Source organism: Hemitrygon akajei, chromosome 3, assembly GCF_048418815.1.
Source record: "Hemitrygon akajei chromosome 3, sHemAka1.3, whole genome shotgun sequence".
Classification (NCBI taxonomy): Eukaryota; Metazoa; Chordata; class Chondrichthyes; order Myliobatiformes; family Dasyatidae; genus Hemitrygon; species Hemitrygon akajei.
Genome location: NC_133126.1, coordinates 123,275,688 through 123,301,142, shown reverse-complemented (window position 1 = coordinate 123,301,142; position 25,455 = coordinate 123,275,688). Strand labels below are relative to the sequence as shown.

At 40.7% G+C, this 25,455-nt stretch overlaps 1 protein-coding gene across 8 annotated transcripts in view; it reads right to left on the bottom strand.

Moving 5' to 3' along the window:
* The window catches only part of yeats2 (YEATS domain containing 2), a 155,311-nt gene that overhangs the window by 110,648 nt on the left and 19,208 nt on the right, over positions 1 to 25,455 (bottom strand). For 6 of the 8 annotated variants that reach the window (XM_073040755.1, XM_073040754.1, XM_073040760.1 and 3 more), the window contains 9 exons: positions 24,995 to 25,249; positions 23,990 to 24,108; positions 23,559 to 23,720; positions 22,887 to 22,998; positions 20,389 to 20,433; positions 18,703 to 18,970; positions 13,753 to 13,998; positions 12,581 to 12,739; positions 10,024 to 10,121 (listed from right to left, as the gene is read on the bottom strand). In XM_073040755.1, the coding sequence (XP_072896856.1) occupies positions 10,024 to 10,121; positions 12,581 to 12,739; positions 13,753 to 13,998; positions 18,703 to 18,970; positions 20,389 to 20,433; positions 22,887 to 22,998; positions 23,559 to 23,720; positions 23,990 to 24,108; positions 24,995 to 25,249 (1,464 nt within the window). The remainder of the gene's footprint in view (positions 1 to 10,023; positions 10,122 to 12,580; positions 12,740 to 13,752; positions 13,999 to 18,702; positions 18,971 to 20,388; positions 20,434 to 22,886; positions 22,999 to 23,558; positions 23,721 to 23,989; positions 24,109 to 24,994; positions 25,250 to 25,455) is intronic. The other 2 variants (XM_073040756.1, XM_073040759.1) reach the window with 1 other exon arrangement.

The window sequence follows — 25,455 nt, the reverse complement described above, 5'->3', positions numbered from 1 at the left end:
TGTTACCATTGTTTTATAATGCTGTAACATAGCATTTCATCTCTTGTATTCTATAGTACAACTGATGAAGACAAGCATCCCATATGCTTCCTTGACCACCTTAAACACACGTGGCCACTTTCAGGGATCAATGCACTTGGATCCCAAGGTCCCTATATTCATCAAGACTCCCTGGGGCCCGATGATTTAATGTGCACATCTTCTCCTTGCTTGCCTTCCCAAAATGGATCAGCTTGTACCTATCAGGATTAAATTCCATTTACTATTGCTCTGCCTGACTTTGACCTACATCATGCTGTTGCCTTAAACAACCTTCCTCATTATCTACATCTATTTTTACATCATCAGTAAACTTATTGTCATACCTCGTCCCTTTACATCCAAGTCATTAATGTGCATCACAAGCATCAAGGGTCTCAGTGACAATCCTCTGGTACAGCACAGTTCACAGATTTACAATCCTCCACTACCTGGTTTTAGTCAAACTACCTGACTAATAGGATTTGCCCTGGATCCCATGAGTTTTGACCTCTGAATCAGTCTACCACACAGGATCTCGTCAAAAAGCCTAAACAAAACTGTCCTACACCAATGAGACTCACTGACCTATAGTTATCTACTTTATTCCTGTTGCTCTTAAATAAAGATTGCTATCCTCCAGTCGTCTGATATTGTACCCATGACTAACAGAGATGTAAAATAATTTAATTTATTTACTTTATTCCTGTTGCTCTTAGATAAATTAAAATAATTTAATTTATTTAAGAGCAACAGGGCCTCAGCAATCTTCTGTCTTGCCTGCATAGCAGGCCTGGGATTTAATCACCTTTATGATTCCCCAGACATCTGATATTTTTCTACTGCTGATGCTTCAGAACATTATCAGCTCTTGCCCTGAACTCTCTCTCAGGCAACAGAAGTAAGAAGTATTCACGTAGCACATTGCCCAGATTCAAGCATACTTATGTTCTCTAGGGGACTGAGTCCTTCCCTGGTTACTCAGTTTCTCTTAATATACTTGTAAAATGCCCTGGATTTCACAATCTTTCTACGGATGATATTTTATAGTGCCTTTTTATACTTCTAATTTGCTTGCCGTTGGTTTATACAGAAACTTGCAGGAATGAAACCAATATTAAAAATTACTAGCAGAATAAGAATCAATTTTATCATCACTGACTTGTTGTGAACTTTGTTGTTTGTGGCAGCAGTACAGTGCAATACATGAAAAATTACTATATGTTACAATAAGAAAAAAAAAAAATATATATATATATATAGATAGTGAAAAAAGGAGTAAAATAGTGGTGCTTTGAAGTCTCCATGCCAGGCTGAAATGCAACTAGTCAAAATCACAGATTTATTCCTTTTTCTTTCTTGATGATATAAAGGAATCAACACTGAATAATGTTTATGCAACCAACTCACTTGGTGATCTAAATTAGATGAAATTCCTGAGTGACTTGTGGGGCAACTAGATTAACACTCATATAAAGCTGAGTGAATTAATGATTGGATGTATTCCCAGACATTGATTATTGCCTTGATTATGTTAGCTTCTGTTGAGATAAACCACAGAGAATGGTCAAGTGGTATTTAATAACAAATCAGGAACAAATTACTTTTAAACAAGAAATTTAAAGCATGAAACAATCCAAAGTACTTCATAATCAATTAGTAATTTTGCAGGGTAAACACTTAAAAATGGAAAATGCAGTGTCTAACTTATGCATAGTGAGTAATGACTAATGTTTTAGTAATCTTGGTTGAGAAATGTTGCCAAATATATTTAAATTATGATTTTCACACTCTCAGTTGCCTCCAAGTATATTCCAACCAATTAAGTACTTCTTAAATATGTCAGTTATAATGAAGGAATATTGTTGAGCACAATGGGAGAACTCTCCTGCTTTTATAATCAACTAAAGATTTGAAATATTCTGTCAGTTCCAACAGTCAAAGGATTTAAGATCAATGCCTACTTTATTTCATTAATCCCAGAGGCCCATAAGCAGCGGGGGCAGAGCGTTTCGAGAAGGTTGGCGAAGCTTGTATAAAAGGAGAGCTTCACGGGTGTTCAGACATTCCAGAGGCCCAATCAGCAGGGGGAACAGAGCAAAATGCGAAATTAGTAAAAGCACAGAAAGGACAAGTGGGGCGGCCGTTATTGGGAGCAGGCCAGCAGTGAGAGTAGGCGCATCAGGCTTTGACTTAAGAGGCTTCGACGAGAAGAGGTTGAGGCCAAAATAACAGTACAGAAGATTTGGTCTTGGTTACCCATTGTACACTGCAGGCAGAATGGCAGATATGGCAGTGGAATGCTCTTCCTGTAGGATGTGGGAATTCATAAAACCTGATGGTCTCCCTGATGACTACACCTGTGGGAAGTGCAGTCAACTCCAGCTCATAAAGGACCGCATTAAGGAGCCAGAGCTGGAGTTGGATGAACTTAGGATCATCCAAGAGGCAGAGCAATGATAGATATGATTTTGAGCAGGTGGTTACACCCAGAGTGCAGAATTTGGGGAGTAGATGGGTGAACACCAAGAGAGGTAAAGGGAAAAAGAAATCAGTTCAAGGTCCCCCTGTAGCCATTCCCCTCAGCAACTGCTGAGGATACTGCTGTGGGGGATGACATTTCTGGGCAAGGCAGCAGCAGCCAGACCAATAGGACTGTGGTCAGTTCTGAGTGTCAGGAGTATAGGGTGAAATCAGGTGGAGCAATAGTCACAGGGGACGCAAAAGTTAGGAGGACAAATAGGGAGATTCTGCGACTGCAAAAGAGACACCAGGATAATGTGTTGCCTCTCAGGTGCTGGGGTCCAGGATGTCTCTGAGCAGCTGCAGAATATTCTTGAAAGGGAGGGTGAGCAGCCAGAGGTTGTGGTATGTGTGTTGATACCAATGACATTGGCAGGAGAGGGGTAGAGCTCCTGTGCAGTAAGTTTAGGGAGTTAAGAAGGAGGCTGAAGAGCAGGACCTCCAAGGTGGTCATCTCCAGTTTACTCCCAGTGCCACGAGCTAGTGAAGGTCAGAACAGGAAGGTAGCGCAATGAATGAGTGGCTGAGGAGATGGTGCAGGGGGCAGCATTTCAAGTTCTTGAATCATTGGGACCTTTTCTGGGGAAGGAGTGACCTGTACAAGTGGGATGGGTTCCACCTGAACTGGAGAGGGAACCAATATCTTGGGAGGGAGGTTTGCTAATGCTATAGGGGTGGGTTTAAACTAGATTTGCAGGGGGGTGAGGATCGAAGTGAAGAGGCAGAGGATGGGGTGGTTGTTGCACAAGTAGAGACAGCCTGTAGGCAGTCTGTGAGGAAGGATAAGCAGATAATAGAGCAAAGATGCACTCAGCCAGATAGTTTGAGATGTGTCAATTTTAATGCAAGGAGCATCATAAACAGGCAGGTGAACTCAGTATTCACCAGTGAAAAGGACCTTGGCAATTGTGTGGATGATTTACAGTGGACTGAAACACTTGGGAGAGTATAGACATTAAGAAAGAGGATGTGCTAAAGCTATTGAAAGGTATTAAGTTAGATGAGTCACCGGGACTGGACGAGATATACCCCAGGCTACCGTGGGAGGCAAGTGAGGAGATTGCTGAGCCTCTGGCAATGATCTTTACATTATCAAAAAGGGACAGCAGAAGTACCAGATGATTGAACGGTTGCCAATGTTGTTTCCTTGTTCAAGAAAGAGCATAGAGATAACCCAGGAAATTAAAGACCAGTAAGTCTTACTTCAGTGGTGGGCGAGTTGTTGGAGAAGAGCCTGACAGGCAGGATTTATGAGCATTTGGAGATAAAATCTGACTAGGGATAATCAGCATGGCTTTGTCAAGGGCAGATCATGCCTTACGAGCCTAATCGAATTTTTAGATGTAACAAAACACCTTGATGAAGGTAGCAGTGGATGTATTGTATATGGATTTCAGTAAAGCATTTGATTAGATTCCCTGTGCAAGGCTCCTTCAGAAAGTAATGAAGCACGGGATCCAAGGAGACCTTGCTTTGTGGATCCAGAATTGGCTTGCCCACAGAAGGCAAAGGGTGGTTGTAGATGGTTTGTATTCTGCATGGAAGTTGGTGACCAGTGGTGTTCCACAGGGATCTGTTCTGGGACACCTCCACTTTGTGATTTTTATAAATGACCTGGATGAGGAAGTAGAAGGGTGGGTTAGTAAGCAGCTGATAACACAAAGTTGAGGGTGTTGTGGATAGACTGGGCTGAGAAGTGGTAGATGAAGTTCAACCCAGATAAGTGTGAAGTGGTATATTTCGGTAGGTCAAATATGAAAACAGAATATAATATTAATAGTAAGACTTTTGGTAGTATGGAAGATCAGTGAGATCTTGGAGTCTGTGTCCACAGGACACACAAAGCTGCTGCGCAGATTGACAGTGCTGTTAAGAAGGCATATGGTGTGATTGTCTTCCTCAACTGTGGGATGAGTTCAAGAGCTGTGAGATAATGTTAAAACTACATAAGACCTTAGTTAGACTCCACTCAGACCACTGTGTTCATTTCTGGTCACTTCACTACAGGAAGGATGTGGATAATATAGAGAGAATGCAGAGGAGATTTAGAAGGATGTTGCTTGGATTGGAGAGCATGCCTTAGGAGAATAGGATGAGTGAACTTGGCCTTTTCTCCTTGGAGAGAGGGAGGATGAAAGGTGACTTGGCTGTATAAGAAGCTTTGATCGTATGGATAGCCAGGGGCTTTTTCCCCAGAGCTGAAATGGCTAACACGAGGGGACATAGTTTTAAGGTGCTTGGAAGTAGGTACAAGGGGGATGTCAGAGGTAAGTTGTTTTTTGTTTTTTTTTACAGAGAGTGGTGGATGCGTGGAATGGGCTGCCGGCGACGATGGTGGAGGCAGATACAATAGGGTCTTTTAAGAGACTCTTAGATAGGTACATGGAGCTTAGAAAAATAGAGGGCTATGTGGTAGGGAAATTCTAGGCAGTTTCTAGAGTAGGTTACATGGTCAGCACAACATTGTGGGCCAAAGGGCCTGTGATGTGCTGTAGATTTCTATGTTCTATGTTCTAATCCCCTTGAAGAGCACTCAATTCAAAAAGTCACACAAAAATTTCAAGATATTAAGGACTAGAAATCTGAAATATAATCAAATTACTGGAAATTTTTTTGCAGATGACACAAAGATTGGTGGAGGGACAGGTAGTGTTGAGGAAACAGGCAGGATGCAGAAGGACTTAGATTAGGAGAATGGACAAAAAGTAGCAAATGAAATACAATGTTGGAAAGTGCATGGTCATGCACATTCGTAGTAGAAATGTGTGGACTATTTACTAAATGGAAGAAAATCCAAAAATCTGAGATGCAAAGGGACTTGGTAGTCCTCGTGCAGAACACCCTAAAGATTAACTTGCAGGTTGAGTCGGTGGTGAGGAAGGCAAATGCCATGTTAGCATTCATTTCAAGAGGTCTAGAATACAAGAGCAAGGATGTGATGCTGAGGCTTTATAAGGCATTGGTGAGGCCTCACCTTGAGTATCGTGAACAGCTCTTCATCTTAGAAAAGATTTGCTGGCATTGGAGAGGGTCTAGAGGAGGTTCACAAGGAATCATACAAGGAAAGTTTGATGGCTTTGGATCTGTACTCGCTGGAATTCAGAAGGATGGGGGAGGGGCCTCATTGAAACCTTTCGAATGTTGAAAGGCCCAGACAGAATAATGCGAAAAAGATGTTTCCCATAGTGGGAGAGTCTAAATCAAGAGGGCACACGGGCACTCTTTCAAAGCAGAGATGCAGAGAAATTTCTTTAACCAAAGGGTGGTGAATTTGTGGAATCTGTTGCCACGTGCAGCTGTGGAGGCCAAGTCGTTGGGTCTATTTAAGGCAGCGATTGATAGGTTCTTGATTGGACATAGCAACAAAGGTTACGGGGAGAAGGCTGGGAACTGGGGTTGAGGAGGAGGAGAAAAAAAAGTATCAGCCACGATTGAATGGCAAAGCAGACTCGATGGGCCAGATGGCCCAATTCTGCTCCTATGTCTTATGAAGAAGAAAGCCCTCAACTCCGAGTGGAGTCATTGGGACTCCACCATGACAGCGTTTTTTTAGCAGGCTTTCTTGTTTTTACGAGGCTGAATTGCTAGCTCGACGCTCAACCCAGCACAGGTGGAAAGCATGCAAGGGAATGTCTTATGGTCTTATGAAATGATTTTTCTGAATCCCCTTGAAGAGCACGGGGTTAAAGATAACTTGCTTTTACTATAGTTCCGTGTATTCTAAAGTGACTAATGCATCTCATGTCTGATTGACAGTTGAGACAGGTAGAGCTTGTTAGGGTATGTGAGTAGGATGATTGCATTATTAGGCATTCCTTCCACTGCTTGTGCTTGACTTCTATGAATTCCTTTTGGCTAAACCTGAAGTGTCTGCTGTCTTCCTGGATGTTTCTCTGCACTTTTGGTCAAAGATTCATCATCAGAACTGGGAATTTATCATTAGAACTCTTTCACAGAAACATCAACTCGGTTTCTCTTTTTTTTCCAACAGATGCTGCCTGACTTGCTGAGTGTTTCTAGCATCTCCATTTCTTATTTTAGACATCTAGTATTTGCAGATTTCTGATTTTTACCCCTTCTCTGTCCTCCATGTCCTGCACTGTATTGGTGAAGCTCAAAGTAGACTTAGGAACAGAAGACACAAGAGGTACTGCAGACGCTGGAAATCTAGTGCAACACATCATGTGCTGGAGGAGCTCAGCAGGTCAGACAGCATCTCTGGATGGGAATAAACAGCTGACCTGAGACTCTTCATCATGACATGGAGGGGCTCGGCCCAAAATGTCAACTGTTTATTCCCATCCATAGATACTTCCTGACCTGCTGAGCTCCTCCAACGCATTGTGTCCTTAGGAACAGAACTTCATCTTCTAACTAGGCACATATCATCTCAGATTCAGTGAGTTCAACAATTTCAGATAATGAGTGTTTGCAGTATCTTCTGTTTCTAAACATGCATGATACTGATTTATTTATATCTCCTCCAGCCCAACACTATGTTGCCTTCCTTTCTCCATTATCACATTGTAATGAATTGCCATTTAATCTCCCCTATATTCCATCTCTTTACATTAGAAAGTTTTTGATAAGAATGGGCCATTTGGTTCAACAAAGCTTGCCAAATTCCTACTCACATGACTATCAAGTTTAGGTTTGAAAGCCTCTAAGCTACAGAACTAGGTAGTTTGTTCCACGTTTGTCCACAACTCACTGTGGAAATAAATGTTACCAGATGTTAGTCTGGTATCTCCCTTTATCCAGTCGCCACCTATAGCACCGTGAACTTGATGACTGATAAATTTTGAAGTAGCAGCTGGCATCCACCGTACTATACCCTTAGTGATTTTGAATACTTCTATCATGTCTCCACCCCTTTTACATCCACTTAGGCTAAAAAGATTGAATTCTATCAATCTTTCTTTACGAGCCTTTCTCCTTCTCTTCTTTCGTTCTATTTGCATCTTAAAACAATTTGCAATTTTTCCAAGTTCTGATGAAATATTAACCGCTTCCCTCTCACAGATAACGCCTAACTTGCTGAGTATTTTCAAAATGTTCTAGATTGTGTTTCTGAAATATTTTGCCACTTCAAAAGAAATTCCCTCATTGGGAAGTTCTTAGGACATGAAATATACCAGTGACTGATCAAGATGGCGCATGCATGCTACGTTTCTTTGGTCGACATCTTCTGGATAGATCATGAAACCATCTTTTTCACTTCTTTTATGCCTTTTACGTTTGCTTCTCATCTTGAATGTGATTCTGGAAGTGTTGGAGCCTGTGTTTTGCAGTTTGGAGATTGTTTGGGTGCTTCAGCACTCTGCGGTCTCTGAGAGGATTCCAGAAGGCAGGGGCAGTGTGACGAACCTCGTGGTGGGAAGGCTGCAGGATGGCGCGTGAACCGATGTTTTACCCCTTTTCGCCGATTAAAGCAACGAGGGGGATTGAAACATCAAGGCAAGTGCAGAAATTTGAAGATTGTTTTGGTGTTCCAGTGCTTGCAGTCTTTGAGGATTCCTGAAGGTAGAGGCAGTGTGCACAAGCCAATGTGTGGCTCCATTTTGCTGATTAAAGCTCCCATCGTTTGCCAATTAAAGCAGCGAGGGAGAGTGAAGCATCAAAACAAGTGCAGAGGGTGAGCACTGGCTGTTTGTCTTTAGATCAGTTGCTCTGTACTGGAGAGGGGAGAGTGTTGTCTAGGTTTTTTCTGCGTTTTGGGTTTGGACTTTGTGCTATAGACTCTTCTGTTCCATCTTATAGTTTTTATATTCTGTGTTTTTTTGCCAAATTTTCGAGTTTGTTTTTGTACAGGAATGGGGTCGATGTGCCTGATCCATATTGTTCAATTTTCGTGCAGGAGGAAGGATTTGGGGCTGATGTGCTTGTTCCATTTTTGTTTCTTTCTTTTTGTGGGGAGGTGGAATTTCGGGGTTGATAATCTTTCTTGGCTTCATGGCTACCCAGAGAGTTCAAGAATTTCAGAGTTGTATACTTTGATAATAAATGAACCTTTGAATGTAGATTTTCTTTCTGCAGTTTACTTACCACAGCTGCTTCTTACCTCCACTTTTGCCTTTTTAAATACTGTTTCGAGACAGATATTTCAGATAAAAACAACAGTGCATGTGCACCAACTTTAATCGTCTGCTCACGAGTGCATGGACAAGTATATCATAACAAATATTATACAGAAATAGAAAGAAAACATGTCACCTCAGATTCAAGAATCATTCACAATTAGTCAGAGCACCTTCTTTCTGAAACTGGAATCTCCAGTACAGATACAAGATATCAATCTTCTACAGTTAACCTAATTTATACCTCCACGAAAGTTCAGTAAAACTCCCAATAATCCAAAACCTTTGGACTCTGGTGGTACCGGCCCAGCAAAATTTCCAGACTATTATATGTCACTCCTTTTAATATCCAAACAAACTCTTATTTCACATTTTTTCTATGCATTACACAGAAGTATAATGGATATTCCAGTGAACTGAGTGAGCTTAGAGGCACCTCTCCAGATCCAGCTCCAGCTGCAAACCTGCTCACGTTCCTGAATCCTGGTATTCCAGAGCCCATCCTCAGCTCTAGTCACAGGCTTGGCCCACAGTTTGGAGCCTGGAGTCAAGGCTCCTTCCCCTCCACCCTGGCTCTGGTCACACACTCCATGCACTTGGGGCCCACCACACACAGTCTGTATGAATACATCACCCAGATGCTGAGACGTCCAGATTTCTGAACAATGGTTGTGGGATAATTGGTATTTCACTGTATATAGTCAGAGGTTTCCCAAACACAGTTAGCCACATATAGATCTCTCTAAACATGTTTGTGAACTTGCATTTTCCACAGATTGATATGATCACATATGGTTTTGTTGTTAAGGTCATAGAATTATACAATGCAGATGGCAGACATTTGGCATACCATGCCTGAGCTAACCCTGTAAGGTACTGTCTATTTCATCTCACTCCATTGGTCTCTCCTCATAGAGCTGCAAATCAAATATATATCCAAATCCTTTTTGAAATTTAAAATAAAGATTATCCCACAATGCTTCCAGGCTTTGTATCATAAATTTCAACCATGCTCTGAAAAATAGTAACCACTGTTGTGTTGTTTTCCCATTTATTTTAAATCTGTGTTTTCTCCTTGCTAGCTAGCCTATCACTGGTAATTGTCATCAGAACCGTTCAACTTTGGAGCAGGCATGGGCCACACAACACTAGTGGGAAACAATAAAGTTTACTGCCCCCTTATGAAATAATCAGGATTTCTTCACTGGTCACTGATCAGCCACAGACACTGCTCAAAGCAAATCCCTAGCTTTGGTATCCAAGTCAGACAAGAAAAACACTGATTTCTGGTACTCATAACCTTCAATATCACTGTTCCTTCCAGAAGGAGTTGATTTTAAATGGGATGTAGTAGAATGTACCCTGGCAATTCAACAAAACCATTTTCAACGCAGTAGACTCTTACCTTTACAGCTGTTGTAATGAAGCTGCTGCCATGGATTTTTGGGATGGGTGAATGTGCACCTTGTGAAATGCCTGACTGCTTGGCTGTGGGACTCCCTGCTTCAAACAAAATGATAAATAAATCAACCTGAATTTGAAAATAAACTATTGGACAAAGTTGATAATAAATGTACATTGAAAAGTATGTATACATTATACAAACTTGAGATTCGTCTCCTAGCATTGAAACAAAGAAATGCAAAAGAACCCATGAAAAAGACAATCAAACACCCCAATGTGCAGTGAAAAGAAAGAAAAACAAATCAAATAATGCAAACAATAACCGCAAGCAAATAGCGCTCCGAACTGAAGTCCACAAACAGTCCGAGACCCATAGTTCAGTACAAAGCCAAACTAACGTCACATCAAAAGTAAGACTTTTTCCTTGGTGGCTTTAAAGAATTTGTAAATAGGGAGGCAACCAGAGTCAGTTAATTATTGCACTTCACTACAAAGTCAGTAAAATCTTCCTATTTGCATATTTAGGAGTCAGAGTCCTGCAAAATAATATTTTCTTAGATAGCAAACACGAGGAAATCTGCAGATGCTGGAAATTCAAGCAACGCACACAAAATGCTGGTGGAATGCAGCAGGCCAGGCAGCATCTATAGGAAGAAGTGCAGTCGACATTTTGGACCGACTAACTTCAAATCACTGTGCTTTCCCTGCCACCCATCCAGAGTTCCAATATTCGCGGTACATTTCTGTTATCTTCACATGCCTGAAAGTGTTGTTTTTTGGCAGATTACAGCAACACTGCATTTTATTCCTAAATGTTGCTTTTTGCAGAAATCAAGAGTTATGAAATGCACCCAGGAAAGGTTAAATGTTTTGAACAACAACTTACCAAACACAGCCATCTATATCTGGAATTGCATTTAGCCCTGGTCTCTTGCTAGTTCTATGTACAGCTCTTTTAAAAAGCTGATACAAGCACGATTGATTTTAAGGCTCTTTGAATTACCATCCCCGATGGCCTTCATGCCAGATTTTATTCCTATCCTGGACAGGCATGGGTGTGTGAACTTGAAGGATTCTCAAACATTCTGATTCTATCAAGTGGTTAGTGGCACAGCTTGAAGAGCTGCTGCCTTACACTATAACAAAAGCGATTTAATCCTGATCTCCAGTGTAGTATAGCCTTTGCACATTTGCCCTGCAACTGCTCCAGTGCTCCTTGTTTCCTCTCATATTTCAAAGACGTAGTTGGTAGAATAATTAATCACTGTAAATTGCCCCTTATGTAGGTGAGTGATAGAATCAGGACAAGATGCTGGGAATCTGGTGAAAGTTTTTTTTTAATTTACATTAGAGTTACCAGTTGTCTGATGATTGGCTTACATACAATGGGCAGAAAGACCTGTTTTTATTCCCATCAATGTGCCTGCCAAAAAGTTCTAAAATTTCCTTACAAGAGACATTGAGAACACTAACAAAGTGGAACCATGTACCAAAGATGTGGTGAGAGGCAGTGAATGGAGTAACAAACTTGTCTTTAAACATGTATTTGGTTATGTTGTCAAAAGAAAATACATTTCAGGTCACTGACCCCTGGAAATAGTTGTTTTGTAGATCTTGTTCTCCGTAAAAATGCTCTGACCTAGAAAACGTCAACAATGTGGAGTACCAGATCCCCGCTCTGTTACTCAGTTAGTGAAATAGCGAATATGTGCTTTGAAGCTCAAATTTGAATATTTTGGCTAAATTTGAAAATAAAAGCCCACCTAATTTGAGTTACATATCCTTGTACTAAGACAATGGGTCATAATAACATTCTTAATGTGATCATCTATTTGGGTGTACTTAAGGCAGAGATTGATAGGTTCCTGACTTGACACAGCATCAAAGGTTACGGAGAGAAGGCTGTGGAATGGGGCTGAGGAGGGGGAAAAAGGATCAACCATGATTGAATGATGGAGCAGATTCAATGGCCAAATTGCCTAATTCTGCTCCTATGTCTTATGGTTTAAAATGCTCTTTAGAATGAGCCATGCCTCCCATGCCTCAAGCCAAACTAAAGCTGCAAGACTGAAAATAGAGCTAAATTTAAAAAATACCTAATGATGTCGATTTAATCTTCTCTCACTAGACAGTGCCGTAACTTACCAATAACCTGCTTAGTGACACCCATCTCCACCCCTCTTTTAACTTTGATCCCAACCTGAGGAAAAGGAGTTGAAATCCACAGGCAGTGATAACAGATCATTTTCATCTTTCCATTCTTATCCTTGAAATGGAGCCAGAGTTTGGAGAACTATTGGATCAAGGAAAATCTTACTTAGTTAAACTGATTAAACTCATTTATCCCAATTCTAGTCCCAGGTCATGGCTATAGGAATCCTGCTTCATTATTCATTTTCTCTTCATTATGTCTTAAGAGTGAATGTTTCATGTAACAGCAGTACATATGCAATCATGCATGTGTACATTTTACTGGGTACATAGAAATGGTCGATGGAGGAGGAGGAGAAATATACATGATACTAACAGTGGTGCATGTGATTAATCATTGTCCATACCTGTGTTTGATGTTGGCACTCCAATTACTTGTCCAGGCTTGTCCACAATAATGTAGGGATTACTTATGACGGAGACTGATGATCCTTGCTTCATGTGGACAGGAGTTGAAGATGGTGTGCGTGGCAAAGGAGAGTGACATGGTGTGGAGATCGGGGATCCTGCAGTAGCATGAAACAACTAGTGTATTTGAAAACATTTTCACATTCAATATAATTAGATCAATTCCAAATTATCATCATAATAATATTTGTACAAGATTGCTGTGAGAAAAGTAGTTGTTGCACTGACTTATGAAGTTACTTAATTGGCTTTAAAACAATTTGAACTGCCTGAAATTATGGAAAGTGATAATAGATCATTCTCATCTTTCCATTCTTATCCATTACTTACCGCCATTTTCCTATTTTCATTATTATTCCCAGACTTAATAATTTTTTAATGTATCTATGTTTAGGGGTGTTGGGGAGCTCCCTTCCTGAAATATTGTCATTTTCTGATGAAACTTTCGATTGTTTCCATTATTTCAGCCTCATCATCTAAGTAATTTCCCAACATTACTATCATGAAAAACACATTTCCAGTCTTTCCACTGTTCCATCCTCACAATCATTCCTGTCCTCACTTCCATTCCTATTGTTTCATTAACAATTCCAAATAATTTCCAACTTATATCCATAATATCCTATCTATTTCATCTTCATAATGTCTGTTATTTCACCCATAGAATCATTCCTTCCCTTCCAGCATTTCTGTTCTTTTTAATGTCCCAAACTTTATATCATTTGTATCCATTCCAACCAAATCAAACCGTTATTTCCATTCTTCCATTATAATTTCATCCATTTTATCTGTCAATTTTAGTTAAAACAATTGTATACAGAAGCCACTGATGGTCCAAATCAACAGTTTGGATTGTAGTTAAGAAAGGGAGGGAAAATATGACAGAATTACTTAATTCTTCTTTCACCTCCCCATTCTATTTAATTCCATAAAAAGCTATATTCTCCTTTACTCAATTCTGATGGAAGGATCAGAGCAATTCTGAGTTAGTCTGCATTTTTCATTTACAATCGGATTACTCTGAAAACACTTTCTCACATTTGGTATGCCTCCGACTTACTTTTCCAGTTTTTTTTAAGATATAGCATTTCAATATTAGGAATATGCATACCTGACACAATTTTGCAGCTCATTGTTATGGGTTGGAACGACTTTCCTGGAGAATCAGCAGGACTGGGAAGCTGCTCTTGAGGAACAATTTTGCAGCTGGCTGTGATTGGTTGGAAAGCTGAGTTGCCATGCGACCCAAATGTCACCTTCTGGGTGGCCACTGGCCTGGTTGGTGTGCGTTCCAGGGAAGAATGTCCCATGTGAACGCTGGAACTCGACTCATTTTTGACAGGGAGTTCCAACTTAACTGAAAGAAATAAAGAACTGTAAACAATTTTCATTTCCTCTTGAGAAATGACTGTTAAGAATCTTCTATTTTTTTCAAACATAAGATGACGACATTCGACCCACAATAATGGGTCCCCATCATTCCAATCCTCCCAACTATTTTCCTGTAACCTGTTTTCTCCAATCAACTTTTTCCTGCCACCCATCTATACCAGAGATAATTTACATTAGTTAACCAACCAACCAGTATGTCTTTGGGATATGGGAGAAAACCAGAGTGGTTGGAGGAAAGCCTCATGGCCACATACAAAATGTACGAACTCCACAAAAAAAGCCAAAGTTAGGAACCCACCCAGGTGGTTGGAACTGTACAATTAATGTTCTGCCATCATGCTGTACTATTTTCCAGAATGTTCTCAGTGCCAATTTGCAAACAATTTGAATTTGTTCTTGAATTTGCTCAAAGATTGGTGTAAGACATGGAATGAGACTTCAATAAACCCATACCAAAGGTGAATAAAACTCAGCAATATTTCATTTAGTGATCAACTTTCATTCTCCTCAACTCCCAGGAATATAAAACAAAAACAAACAAAATGCTGGAGGAATTCCAAATGAAGAGCCTCGAACCAAAGCCAAGGCTCTACATTTCCCTCCACTGAAGCAGCCTGTGGTGTTCTTTTAGTTTGTGTTCCAGATTCCAACCTCTGCAGTCTTTTATGAGTCCAAAGGACATAGGACCCTTCTCTTCAATCTCAATAGACTCCTCATTTTGTTCCAACATCAATCTAATATAACTTTGCAGCACTGCCTTCAAAGGTAAGCATGTCATTTGTGAATTAAAGGGACTCAAACTGCTGGTGCGGACTCCCCGAAGTCCTGCACAGATGTAAAGCATAACTCTAAGGTTATACTTCTTGCTCCCTGGAAGAAATAACGCTACTAAATCAAATCCTTTAATCGTCAGAATGATACCTATTAGATCACTCTCTGATCTTTACCCCTGAGGCTTACTCCTAAGAACTTATTACTCTATTATCCAGAGTACGTTAAACAAAAAAAATCATAATTTAATATTTCAGCCTGCACTGAAGTGGACCCTGGCCAAAGCAGACAGTGAAAACTACAAATGATCTGAAGGTTAATGCCCTTATGAAAGGAACATTTTTGTACCAATCAGCAGCCTGCTTTCAGCTCTTCATATTTTCCGAACTGGGCACGGAATCAAAGTTTATAAATTCAGAGAGTAACAAAGTACCTTAAATAGATTAGAAATTCCATTCTACCTCAAGTATTTAATTAGTAGGCCCACCTACTTCCAAAGGAACTGCAGACTGATTGCAACAAGTGGTATTGGTCAACAGCCATGTCTAAAACCAACACAATACTAGAGAATGAGATGCCGGTATTTGCATACAATTGGGAGCACAGTGGATGGACCTGTTAGGTCTCTTTACCACTCACATATGCTATTTGTGTGTCCCAGTCTGATCTAAAACTGTGTAAACTACCTCAGTGTTTGATTTGAGTGGGTACCAAAATGTCAATGAAGAGACACAGCAGAGAAAGGGGATTCCCAGCTTACAGAACACGCAGCAAACATCAGCCACCTACTTTGACACATCTTACCATAACCTGTATACTACTGTCCTTAAATTCCTGTCAATCAGCCAAGCACTACGGGCAATTTTCAGTCTACCAGGTTACACGTTTGTGGAAAATGGGAGGAAACTAAAGCACCCAGAAGAAACGCAGAGAATGTGCAGACTCCACAGACAGCACAGGAGGTAAGGATCAAACCAGGGTCTCTGGAATGTGAGCAGCTGCTCTAGGAGCTGCATCACTGAACTGCCCATGTGCCTCTATTTCTGACTTGTCACTGAACTTGAATCAGTGGCTTGTTAGCAGTTTATACATGTGTATGACTTGATTTCTGGGATATACACATGTACATATGACATCCTACTTGTTTCAGGGCCTGTACATACATGATTCCATGCATGTTGCAGTGCCTGCGTATTTCTATTCATTTACCAGGTTTGGAATGGAGATGTACGTGTGTGACAACACATCTAGTTTGAGTTTACAGTATATGCAATTATGCAACTCCATCTCAAAGTTTACTAACTGACACTCTCCAGTAATCTGCACTTCTGAGAGAACAGCTGGGCCAAAACTCAAGCGCACCCCGGGCAGTATAAGTACAGTGCCTCAGCAGCACTCAGGCCAAAGTCAGAGCAACACTTAGGGAACCCAAGCTGTGGTGCATCACAGATCTTTTTTGTTCCCTACTTGGTTATGCTGATTATCAGCTCACTGATGAGTACATGGGAATACTGTCTTTCATTTCCCTTATTCAGTTAAGCTAGTAGAGCTACCACCTCACAATGTCACAGGCCCTGATCAATTCTGATCTGGAGTGCTGTCTCTGCAGAGTTTGCATGCTCTCTCTGCGAAATCGTACGAGTTTCCTCTGAATGCCCCTTATTGCACCCACCCCCACCACCCCACATCCAAAGACATGAGAGTTGATAAGTTATTTAGATGTTCCAAATGACCCCAGCATGTAGGTGAGTGGTGGAATCTACATGCAGCTGATGAGAAAGTGGGAGAATACAAAATGGAGTTAATACAAAATTAAAGAGTAGACAGGCAGTCGATAATTGGCATGTACTCAGTTGGCCTAGTTCCTTGTATCTCTCTCTGACTCACATCAATCATAGGGAAAATTACTGGAAGATAAATCCTAAGGAACAGGACAATGTTAACTTGGAAAGGGAGGGACTGTTCAATGGGCAACAACATTCTTTTGTGCAGGGGAAATCATGTCTCACAAATTTGAGTTTTTTTGAGGACACAAACAAAAAATTGATCAAGGCAATAGTAAACATGGTTTACTTGGACTTTAACAAGGCTTTAGGCAAGTGGTCGGGCACATGAACTCAAAGAATGTTGTCAAGATGGATACAAAAGGTGGCTTAATAATAGGAGACAGAGGGTAGTGGTCGAGGAACATTTTTCTGACTTAAAGTCTGTAACCAGTGGTTTACTGCAGGGATCAGTGTTGGAACTTGTTTGTCATATGTAATGATTTGGACAAGAATGTAAGTGTACTGAATGGTAAATCTGCTAATGACACGAAACTGGTGAAACAGCAGGGAGTAAAGAAGAACACGAGTGAATCTGCAGATGCTGGAAATAAAAACACAAAATGCTGGCAGAACTCAGCAGGCCAGACAGCATCTATGGGAGGAGGTAGTGACGACGTTTTGGGCCGAAACCCTTCATCAGGAGAGATCCTGAGACGTTCCAGAGGACCTGGTTTGATCCTTACCTCCTGTGCTGTCTGTGGAGTCTGCACATTCTCTGCGTTTCTTCTGGGTGCTTTAGTTTCCTCCCATTTTCCACAAACCCTCCTAATGAAGGGTTTCGGCCCGAAACATTGTCACTACCTCCTCCCATAGATGCTGTCTGGCCTGCTGAGTTCTGCCAGCATTTTGTGTTTTTATTAGAGAGTAAAGAAGGTTGTGAAAGGATGCAGAGGGTAATAGATCAGTGGCCGATGAAATTTAATCCAAATTAACGTGAGGTAATGTATCCTGTGTCATCAATGACTAACAGAACACATACAGAGACCTCAGGCATGTTGATGTACAGTGAGTCATTGGGGTACAAGTTAATAGATCCCTGAAAATTGACACAAAGATAGATAGGGTAGACAGCAATTAGTATGCTTGCCCAAAACAGTGATCCTGGGGATGAAAGGGTTAATATGTGAGGAGCTTATGATGGCTCTGTGACTGTACTTGCTGGAATTTAGAAGAATGAGAGAGGATCTCAATAAAACCTACTGAATATTGAAAGGCCTAGACAGAGTGGGCTTGGACAGAATGTTTCCTATATTGGGAGCATCTAGGACCAGAGGGCACAGTCTGAGAATACAAGGACATCCCTTTTGTTGGAGGGTGGTGAAACTGTGGAATTCGTTGCCTTAGATAGCTATGGAAGCCAGTCACTGGGTATATTTAAAGTGGAGGTTGATAGGCTCTTTATTAGTAAGGGTGTCAAAGGTTCTGAGAAGGCAGGAGAATGAGATTGTGAGAGGGATAATAAATCAGCCATGATGGAATGGCAGAGCAGACTTGATGGGCCGAATGGCCTAATTCTACTCCTCCAGTACGTCTTATAGGAGTTGAGCTGTCAAGGTGCAGCTATATAAAACATTGGTCAGGCCACATTATCATATACAGTGCTGGTGGCCACACTACAGGAAAGATGCATGTAGTTTTAGGAGGAGTGCAGAAACAATTCAACAGGGTGTTACCCGGAACAGAGGAGTGTAGTTGTAAGGAGCTTGGATAGGTTTGGTTTATTCTCCGACTGGAATGTAGCAGGCAGAATGGTGACCTCATAAAGGTTTATAAAATTATGAAGGGCATAGATAGGATACATTGAATACTCCAATACAAGGGGAATCTAAATCCAGGGAGCATAGTTTCAAGTGAGAGTGGAAGAAATTTAACGAAGATCTGAGCAGCACATTTTCCATACAGACGGTGGTGACTATGTAGAATGAGCCGCCGGAAGAAACTGTGGAGGCAGATACAATGAAGAGATACATAACTGTACAGAAGAATTGTGTTTGGTTTTGAATTTGTTTGTATGGCTGTATGCTATATTTCAGGATGTGTGTAGTGTACTAGTCATACAAGAGACAACTCACCTTTTTCAGCAGTGCCACCCAATGGATCATGTGACACTTTTCCTGAAGCAGCATTCAGTACAGCCACAGGCCCATGCACACCTCCAGATGAGGTCATTGGGGGGGTGGAAGACGATGCAGATTGTGATGGCGTGACAGACCGAGGTGTCCTACTGCAGGTGGAGGAGGAGGAGGATGACGAAGAAAGCAGCGTTGCTGTGGAACTAGGAGGCAGTGCAGTGCAGTAGTCCTCCCCGAGAGAGTCGCGATGCAATTCAACATCCACCACCTGTTCCAGAGAAAATGCACACAGAGCACTGTCAGTGCCAAACCCATCATTAGGAAAATGCACCTTTCTAGTTTGAGTATCAGAACAGAACACAATCTGAATTAACATTTATGGAGTTACACAGCTTTGGTTTATCACGTTCATGCTCCATACCACTTCCATTTACCAACACTTGCTCTGTAGCCACCTATCTGTTGGTGATTCAAACAGAGATGCTATACTTCTTAACTATGAGATTATGCGAATCTATCTGCACCACTTCATCTGGCAGTGGTTTCCAAAGTGCAATCACCCTCTGGGTGAGAAATATTTTCCTTAGGAACCCATAACACTTAATCTTTCCCATCCCGCCCCCCCAAATAATTATTTTAGTCCCAACTTCAAACCTATGCCATGTGGTTTTAGATGCCTCTTTTCTGGGAACATTTCCTACTCTACCCAACAAAGTGAAACCCACTAAGGTATTTCATAGAGTTATCTAATTCCAAGCCATGCAAGGAGACAGTGGCAAAATGGAGAGACAGAATCCTATGAAGGGAATTTGATAGCATTTGAAAACTTTAAATCCAAAGCAGTACTTAGCATGGAACAAAATGGTGGTGAACAAGATTTCATGCCAGTTATGACAGGAACAACAAGTTCGGATAGAACTTGGGAGGAGAGCCAAGAGTTTGCTGGAAAGATCATGAATAGAGATATACATACAATGAAGGCTCACAGCTGCTGATAAACTGAGAGAAAGGAAACGTTACAGAACAGAAAACAGGCAACTTTGTTGATCGGTGAGGAAATGATAAGTAAAATCTCAACTCAGAGTCTGATATGACACCAATTGTTACAATCGGTCAGTGTCAGATACCTGCCATGGAGAGAGAATGGTATCTGGAATGGGACTAAAGGAAGCTGTATTTAGAAAGCCTATGAGGCATTAGTGGATGAAATCATCAGCTGGCACAACTGGGCACAGCTTTAAAGCAGACATTTGTCCTAACCTTTCCCATGATTGACAGCCACACTAAAATGAACAGTAGAGTGTCACTAAGAGTGTCACTAATTAACTTACACAATAATATTTTGGTTAAATGAGAAGTTTATCATTACATATAAGAAAGCGTCAACCATAGAAAAAGTGGGATTTTTGCAAACCTCCAGGTAGAGAATAAGGAAGGATCCCTTTCAAGACGCCAATGGAAGGATCTCCATCAATAAAATATAGACAGTGTCTTGACTCTAATTTCCATACCTTCAGGATCTAACCCATACTCATATTCCAGGTTTATACCTGAGCAATAATCATGTGCATTATCACCTATGGATTTAGATTAAATGAAATCAACATTCTCAAACAGGTGGTGGAAGGGAAAGAAGAATGAATAGGAAAACAGATGAATCAGTTAAAGAGAAACAGAGAAGCGTACCGTTTCCGCACCAAGGGTCTGCAAGCCCGTGTATGTTCTATCCAGCTGCAGAAAAATACCAAACATGGATCAGTAAACACAGAAAGAGCTGCAGACTCCATCAATATGAACATTTAAATTTGAAAACATGATCAAGGAACTAACAATGACAGTTGCCTAAGCACTGATTTTTCACTCTTGGGATTTCAGTTCATATCTACCATACCAGCTGTATCACAAGGCTGTGTGCTTAGCTCCCTGCCCTACTTGTGTTACTTTTAAGATCGTGCGGCTCCAATGCCATATTCAAGCTTGCTGACGACACCACTGTTGTAGGCTGAATCAAAGATGGTGACGAATCAGCATATAGGAGGGGGATTGCAAATCTGGTTGAGTGATGCTACAACAATAACCTCTTACTCAGTGTTAGCAAGACCAAGGAGCTGACTTTGACTTGAGAAGGAAGAAAGCAGAGGCCCATGAGTCAGTCCTCTTCAGAGGATCAGAGGCGGAGAGGGTCAGCAATTTTAAATTCCTTGGTGTTATTATTTCAGAGGACCTGTCCTGGGCCCAACATACAAGTGCAATCAGGAAGAAAGCACGATAGTACCTCTACTTCCTTGAGAGTTTGCGAGGATTCAGCATGACATCTAAAACTTTGACAAACTTCACAGATGTGTGGTGGGGAGTATATTGACTGGCTGCATCATAGCCTGGCATGGAAACGCCAATGTCCTTGAATGGAAAATCCTTCTATAAGTGGTGGATATGGCCCAGTCCATCATAGATAAAGCCTTCCCCACATTGAACACATCTATACCGAGCGCTGTTACAAAAAAGCAGCACTCAACATCAAGGACCCCCACTGCCAACTATCTTCTTGCTGCTGGCATCAGGAAGGTGGTACAGGAGCCTCAGGACTCATGCCTCCAGATTCAGGAACAGTTATTACCCCTCAGCTATCAGGTTCTTGAATCAAAGGGGCTAACTTCACTCAACTTCAATTGCCCCATCACTGAAATATTCCCACAACCTATGGAGTCACTTTCAAGGACTTTTCATCTCATGTTCTCTATATATATATTTTTTCTATTTTCTTTTGTAATTGTATGGGTTGTTGTCCTTTGTGCACTGCTTGTACACCCAGTTGGTGTGGTCTTTCATTTATTATAGCATGGTTATTGAATATATCCGAGAAAAAACAAACCTCAAGGTTTTATATGGTGACAATTTACTTTGAACTTTGAACATAGACTGATGCAATGTTGATAGAATTTCCATCTAATGAGTAGCAAAGTATATTAGAAGTCATTACCACAATAGAGAGACAATAAGTTTGAAATAGTAATCACAATGCAGTAAAAATAAATCCCAATTGGCAATCTCATTTAGGTGATGGTTGGCATTAGAAATTAAAATGTTGCAATGTATGAGGCACAGATCAAATAAATGAGATACAGTAAAAACTCCATTCTGCCTCTAATATGTATAACTTTGGATAACTTGATACATCATGCAGATGATTTGACTTGCAGTGATACAGTTCCAGCTTGTTGGTTATGTTTATAGAAATCTTGGCTTTAATAAAGGTCATGGTTCAAATTCCATTCCAGGACCTGAGCACTTCACCTCTGTTGTACTTCAGCGCATTGAAGTGTTGACTGGGCTGTCCTTCAGGTGGGGCATTAAACCAATGTATCATTTCTGTTGAGGAAGGCAAAAATGTTCCTACATCAGAAATTGAAGAACATCAATGAATTGGCTACAATTTATCCTTGGATGTAAATAACCAAATATGTTGGCTATATGACCTTTATAAGAGTTCATAAAAATCCAACAATCTGGCACTTTTGGAATTATGGTAGTGGCAAAATTCAGAAATTTTTTTGGACTAGTACACCTAGTACTAATTTTTTAGTACACCTAAAAATACCCCAAAATATTTTACTTTTACTTAGATATTATTCAGTACTACAATAAATGAGTAAAGTTGGTAAATTCACGAATGCCCCACTAAGCCTTATAGGATTTGGGGATGGTAATGAGGGGTGGTGAGGGTGGAAATAGGGCCCTAGTGAGCATCAGAAGAATGTGGTTATACAAGCACCCACTGAATTTTGGAACAACATGGAGAACAGGACCCAGCTGAGTTTTGGCGTGCACAGGAAACCCATTTCCTGCTGAACCAGATACCAAAATGTTGGGAAATCTGAATTGTCAGACAGTGGATTATTAGAGTTTTAATATAAACAGCATGCATTATTTGTACATGAAACAAAAACTACACCTGCTAAGAGTGCTTCATTGGCAATGAAGAGCTGTGTTTTATCACAAATATTACAGAGTAACAGAGCACAGAAACCGCTATTTCAGCACACATTGTCTATGCCAACTATCAACTACACATACTATATATTAATCCTACTTCTCCAGCACTCAAGTTCTCCAGGATCGTGTGCTGAGCACAAATTAATAAGAGTGAAACAAAAGAGCAGTAGCGGCAGCCAGAAACCATCTACCTTCAGATGGTGAATTATGTCTATTCTTTTGTTCCGCAGGTCCCTGAAGTGGATCTGAATGCGTACAGGGAATTCACCCCAGCCTCTCCTGGTCAGGTGGAATGGTGGTTCACTATGTACAAAATAAAAGCAAGAAGAGAAAGATCATTCAATAAGGAAAAAAAAAGCACAACTTAAAACACTGCAAAGTGCCAGATGAATTTTGATTCACTCCTCCACTATTTTGAGAACCAGGAGTTACAGCCTAACGCTGCATATCCTTATTTAAGAGCCAAAAGAGCTGTTCATAAGGCAAGTAGTAAAAGAGGGGAAGCAAATCTGGAAATTTGTTTCATACATCCATAATTAATCTGGGTCTATTTCAGCATAAGGTGCAAAGGAAACTTCATTCTGTTTGAGTCCATAAGGAACATGACCTGGATGTGACAGTGGACAGGTCACTTTACCCTGTACTACAGGGATAGTTGAAGTATAGAGGAAGTTATGGTTCTAACCCATGCTGGCCCTCAGCTGAAAGGTAATGTTTGATGAAAGTTAAGAATGCTACTCAAATTTCATGGCTTGGGACTAACCACCTGGCTGCCATCGTCTTGACTTCCTGATGTAATGTACTCGACCACATTGATTAGCTTTCAGCAGAAGTGATGCCTGAGGTGAGAGAAAAAGCCTCACCTAACTTCCACCAGGTCATTCGGCTTGTAGCTGGGGTGTAAGAAAAACCAGACCTTCTTCACAAAATGGTCAATCGTGGGCTCTTTCCGTGAACCTCGCACATACACCATCCATTTATGGGTAGACGGATCATTTTCTTCTCTCTTGTCTGGGGGAATATACCTGCAGTGTTAGAAAAGAGTCAACAAAGGATAGCGGTAACATCGACCTCACTAACAAACCCTCTCAACTTATTTCAGAATGTTTGGATGAAATGAGCAAAATTCTAAGTAGTTACAGGTCTGACTAAGAAAGAAAATATCCAAAGGATTTTGACAAAGGAAAAGAAAATTAGCCAAGGAACTGAGCAGAGCAGGCCAAGGAACAATAAAAGGAAAGCACAATTAAGCACCTAAGGATCAGAAGCCCCCCAAAGTAGCCCCACAACATACTTCGAAACATTGCCAACGACAATTGTCTTCTTTACGTAAAGGCGTGAAGGGTCATCACTAGATGTGAGGTATGCGCACCGTCGTTCTATCTCCTGCGGAGTTGGGACTCCACAAGTATCCTAGGAATGAAAAGAAAACATTATGTAACATTATCCTCTAATCTTCATGGGCTTATCATATTCATCTGTCTCTTCCAATCTAGTTAGACTGCAGGTCTCTAGCAAAACCATCCAATCCCCATCGTCTTCCAACTTGGTTGGTGACAAAGCCCAGCAACTCACCCTGAGATTAATCTGCTGGTTTTCATAGCCAGTCTCCCCAACATTCTAAGTCTGGCACTAATATTCAGCCACTTTTGCACTTAGTTCTTGCAATCTGCCTTAACTTACACCTCTTCTATATCTGGATATTAAACACTGACCATTACATTTAATTTAAGTATTGATATTGACCAGTATCCAATCTGGAGTGGCATAATATTATGTACAGTAGAGAGTGGCAGAAAAGTATTCTGTATTTTTGTACAAATATTCGGTGTTTTAATTTTATAAGTATTGTATTTCTATATTCCCTTGGGAGGATTATTTTCAGGAACAGTAATACTTCCTACACACTATTTGTCCATTATTTTTGCATTAACTTTACATTATGGATATAATTTTTAATGCATTTAGATTTATTTTTGTTTTGTTGTCAGTTTGTGCTTTTTAAATTTCTGATGATCCCCCAGGTACTGATGCCCACTCAGCTCATCTTTCAAATTACCATTTGTTGTGTGTGTATCTGTGGACAAGCCAAGTTACTGAATTAGTATGCCAACCTTGCACACAGACAATACATGCAATTTCCATTGGTTATGACAGAGGACACCTGGCACATTTTGCCAGACCAGGACCATGTGGGGCTTTATCATCTTCTGTTAATATATTGCTATCTTAAGATTCATAAGCAATGCTTTACTACCATACGAGTACTAACACTATGCCTTGCCCCTTGGCTATATACCTGTCCACTTTTCCTCCCTACTCTTTTTTCAGACCCATCAGGATGAGTATCTTCATTTGCTGCAGTTTGCTGCTCCTGTTCACTCTCTTTGTCTAGAAAAGAATCAGTTTGGTGAGTGACCGAATCAGTTTCTGATTGGTTGGCAGATGAAGTTTCTGAGCGTTGATTGGCTGGAGAGGATGATCTTGAAGGAGATTCTAAAAATTTCTTGATGACAGGGTGGTTCAAAACAGTTGGATCATATGATCTTGGACCCTAAAATAAAACAAACAGACCACTTTAGCCAAGATAATATCATTAAGAGAATAAATTAAACCCTACACACAATCTTTCTGTGACAACAGGAATGAATTGTCCCAAAGGCTCAGCCAAAAATACCATGTTGCCAAGTCACAAAAGATACAGGGTCATTGCAAAAATACCCAAAGCACATAATGAAAAGGAATCGCACTGTATCTGGA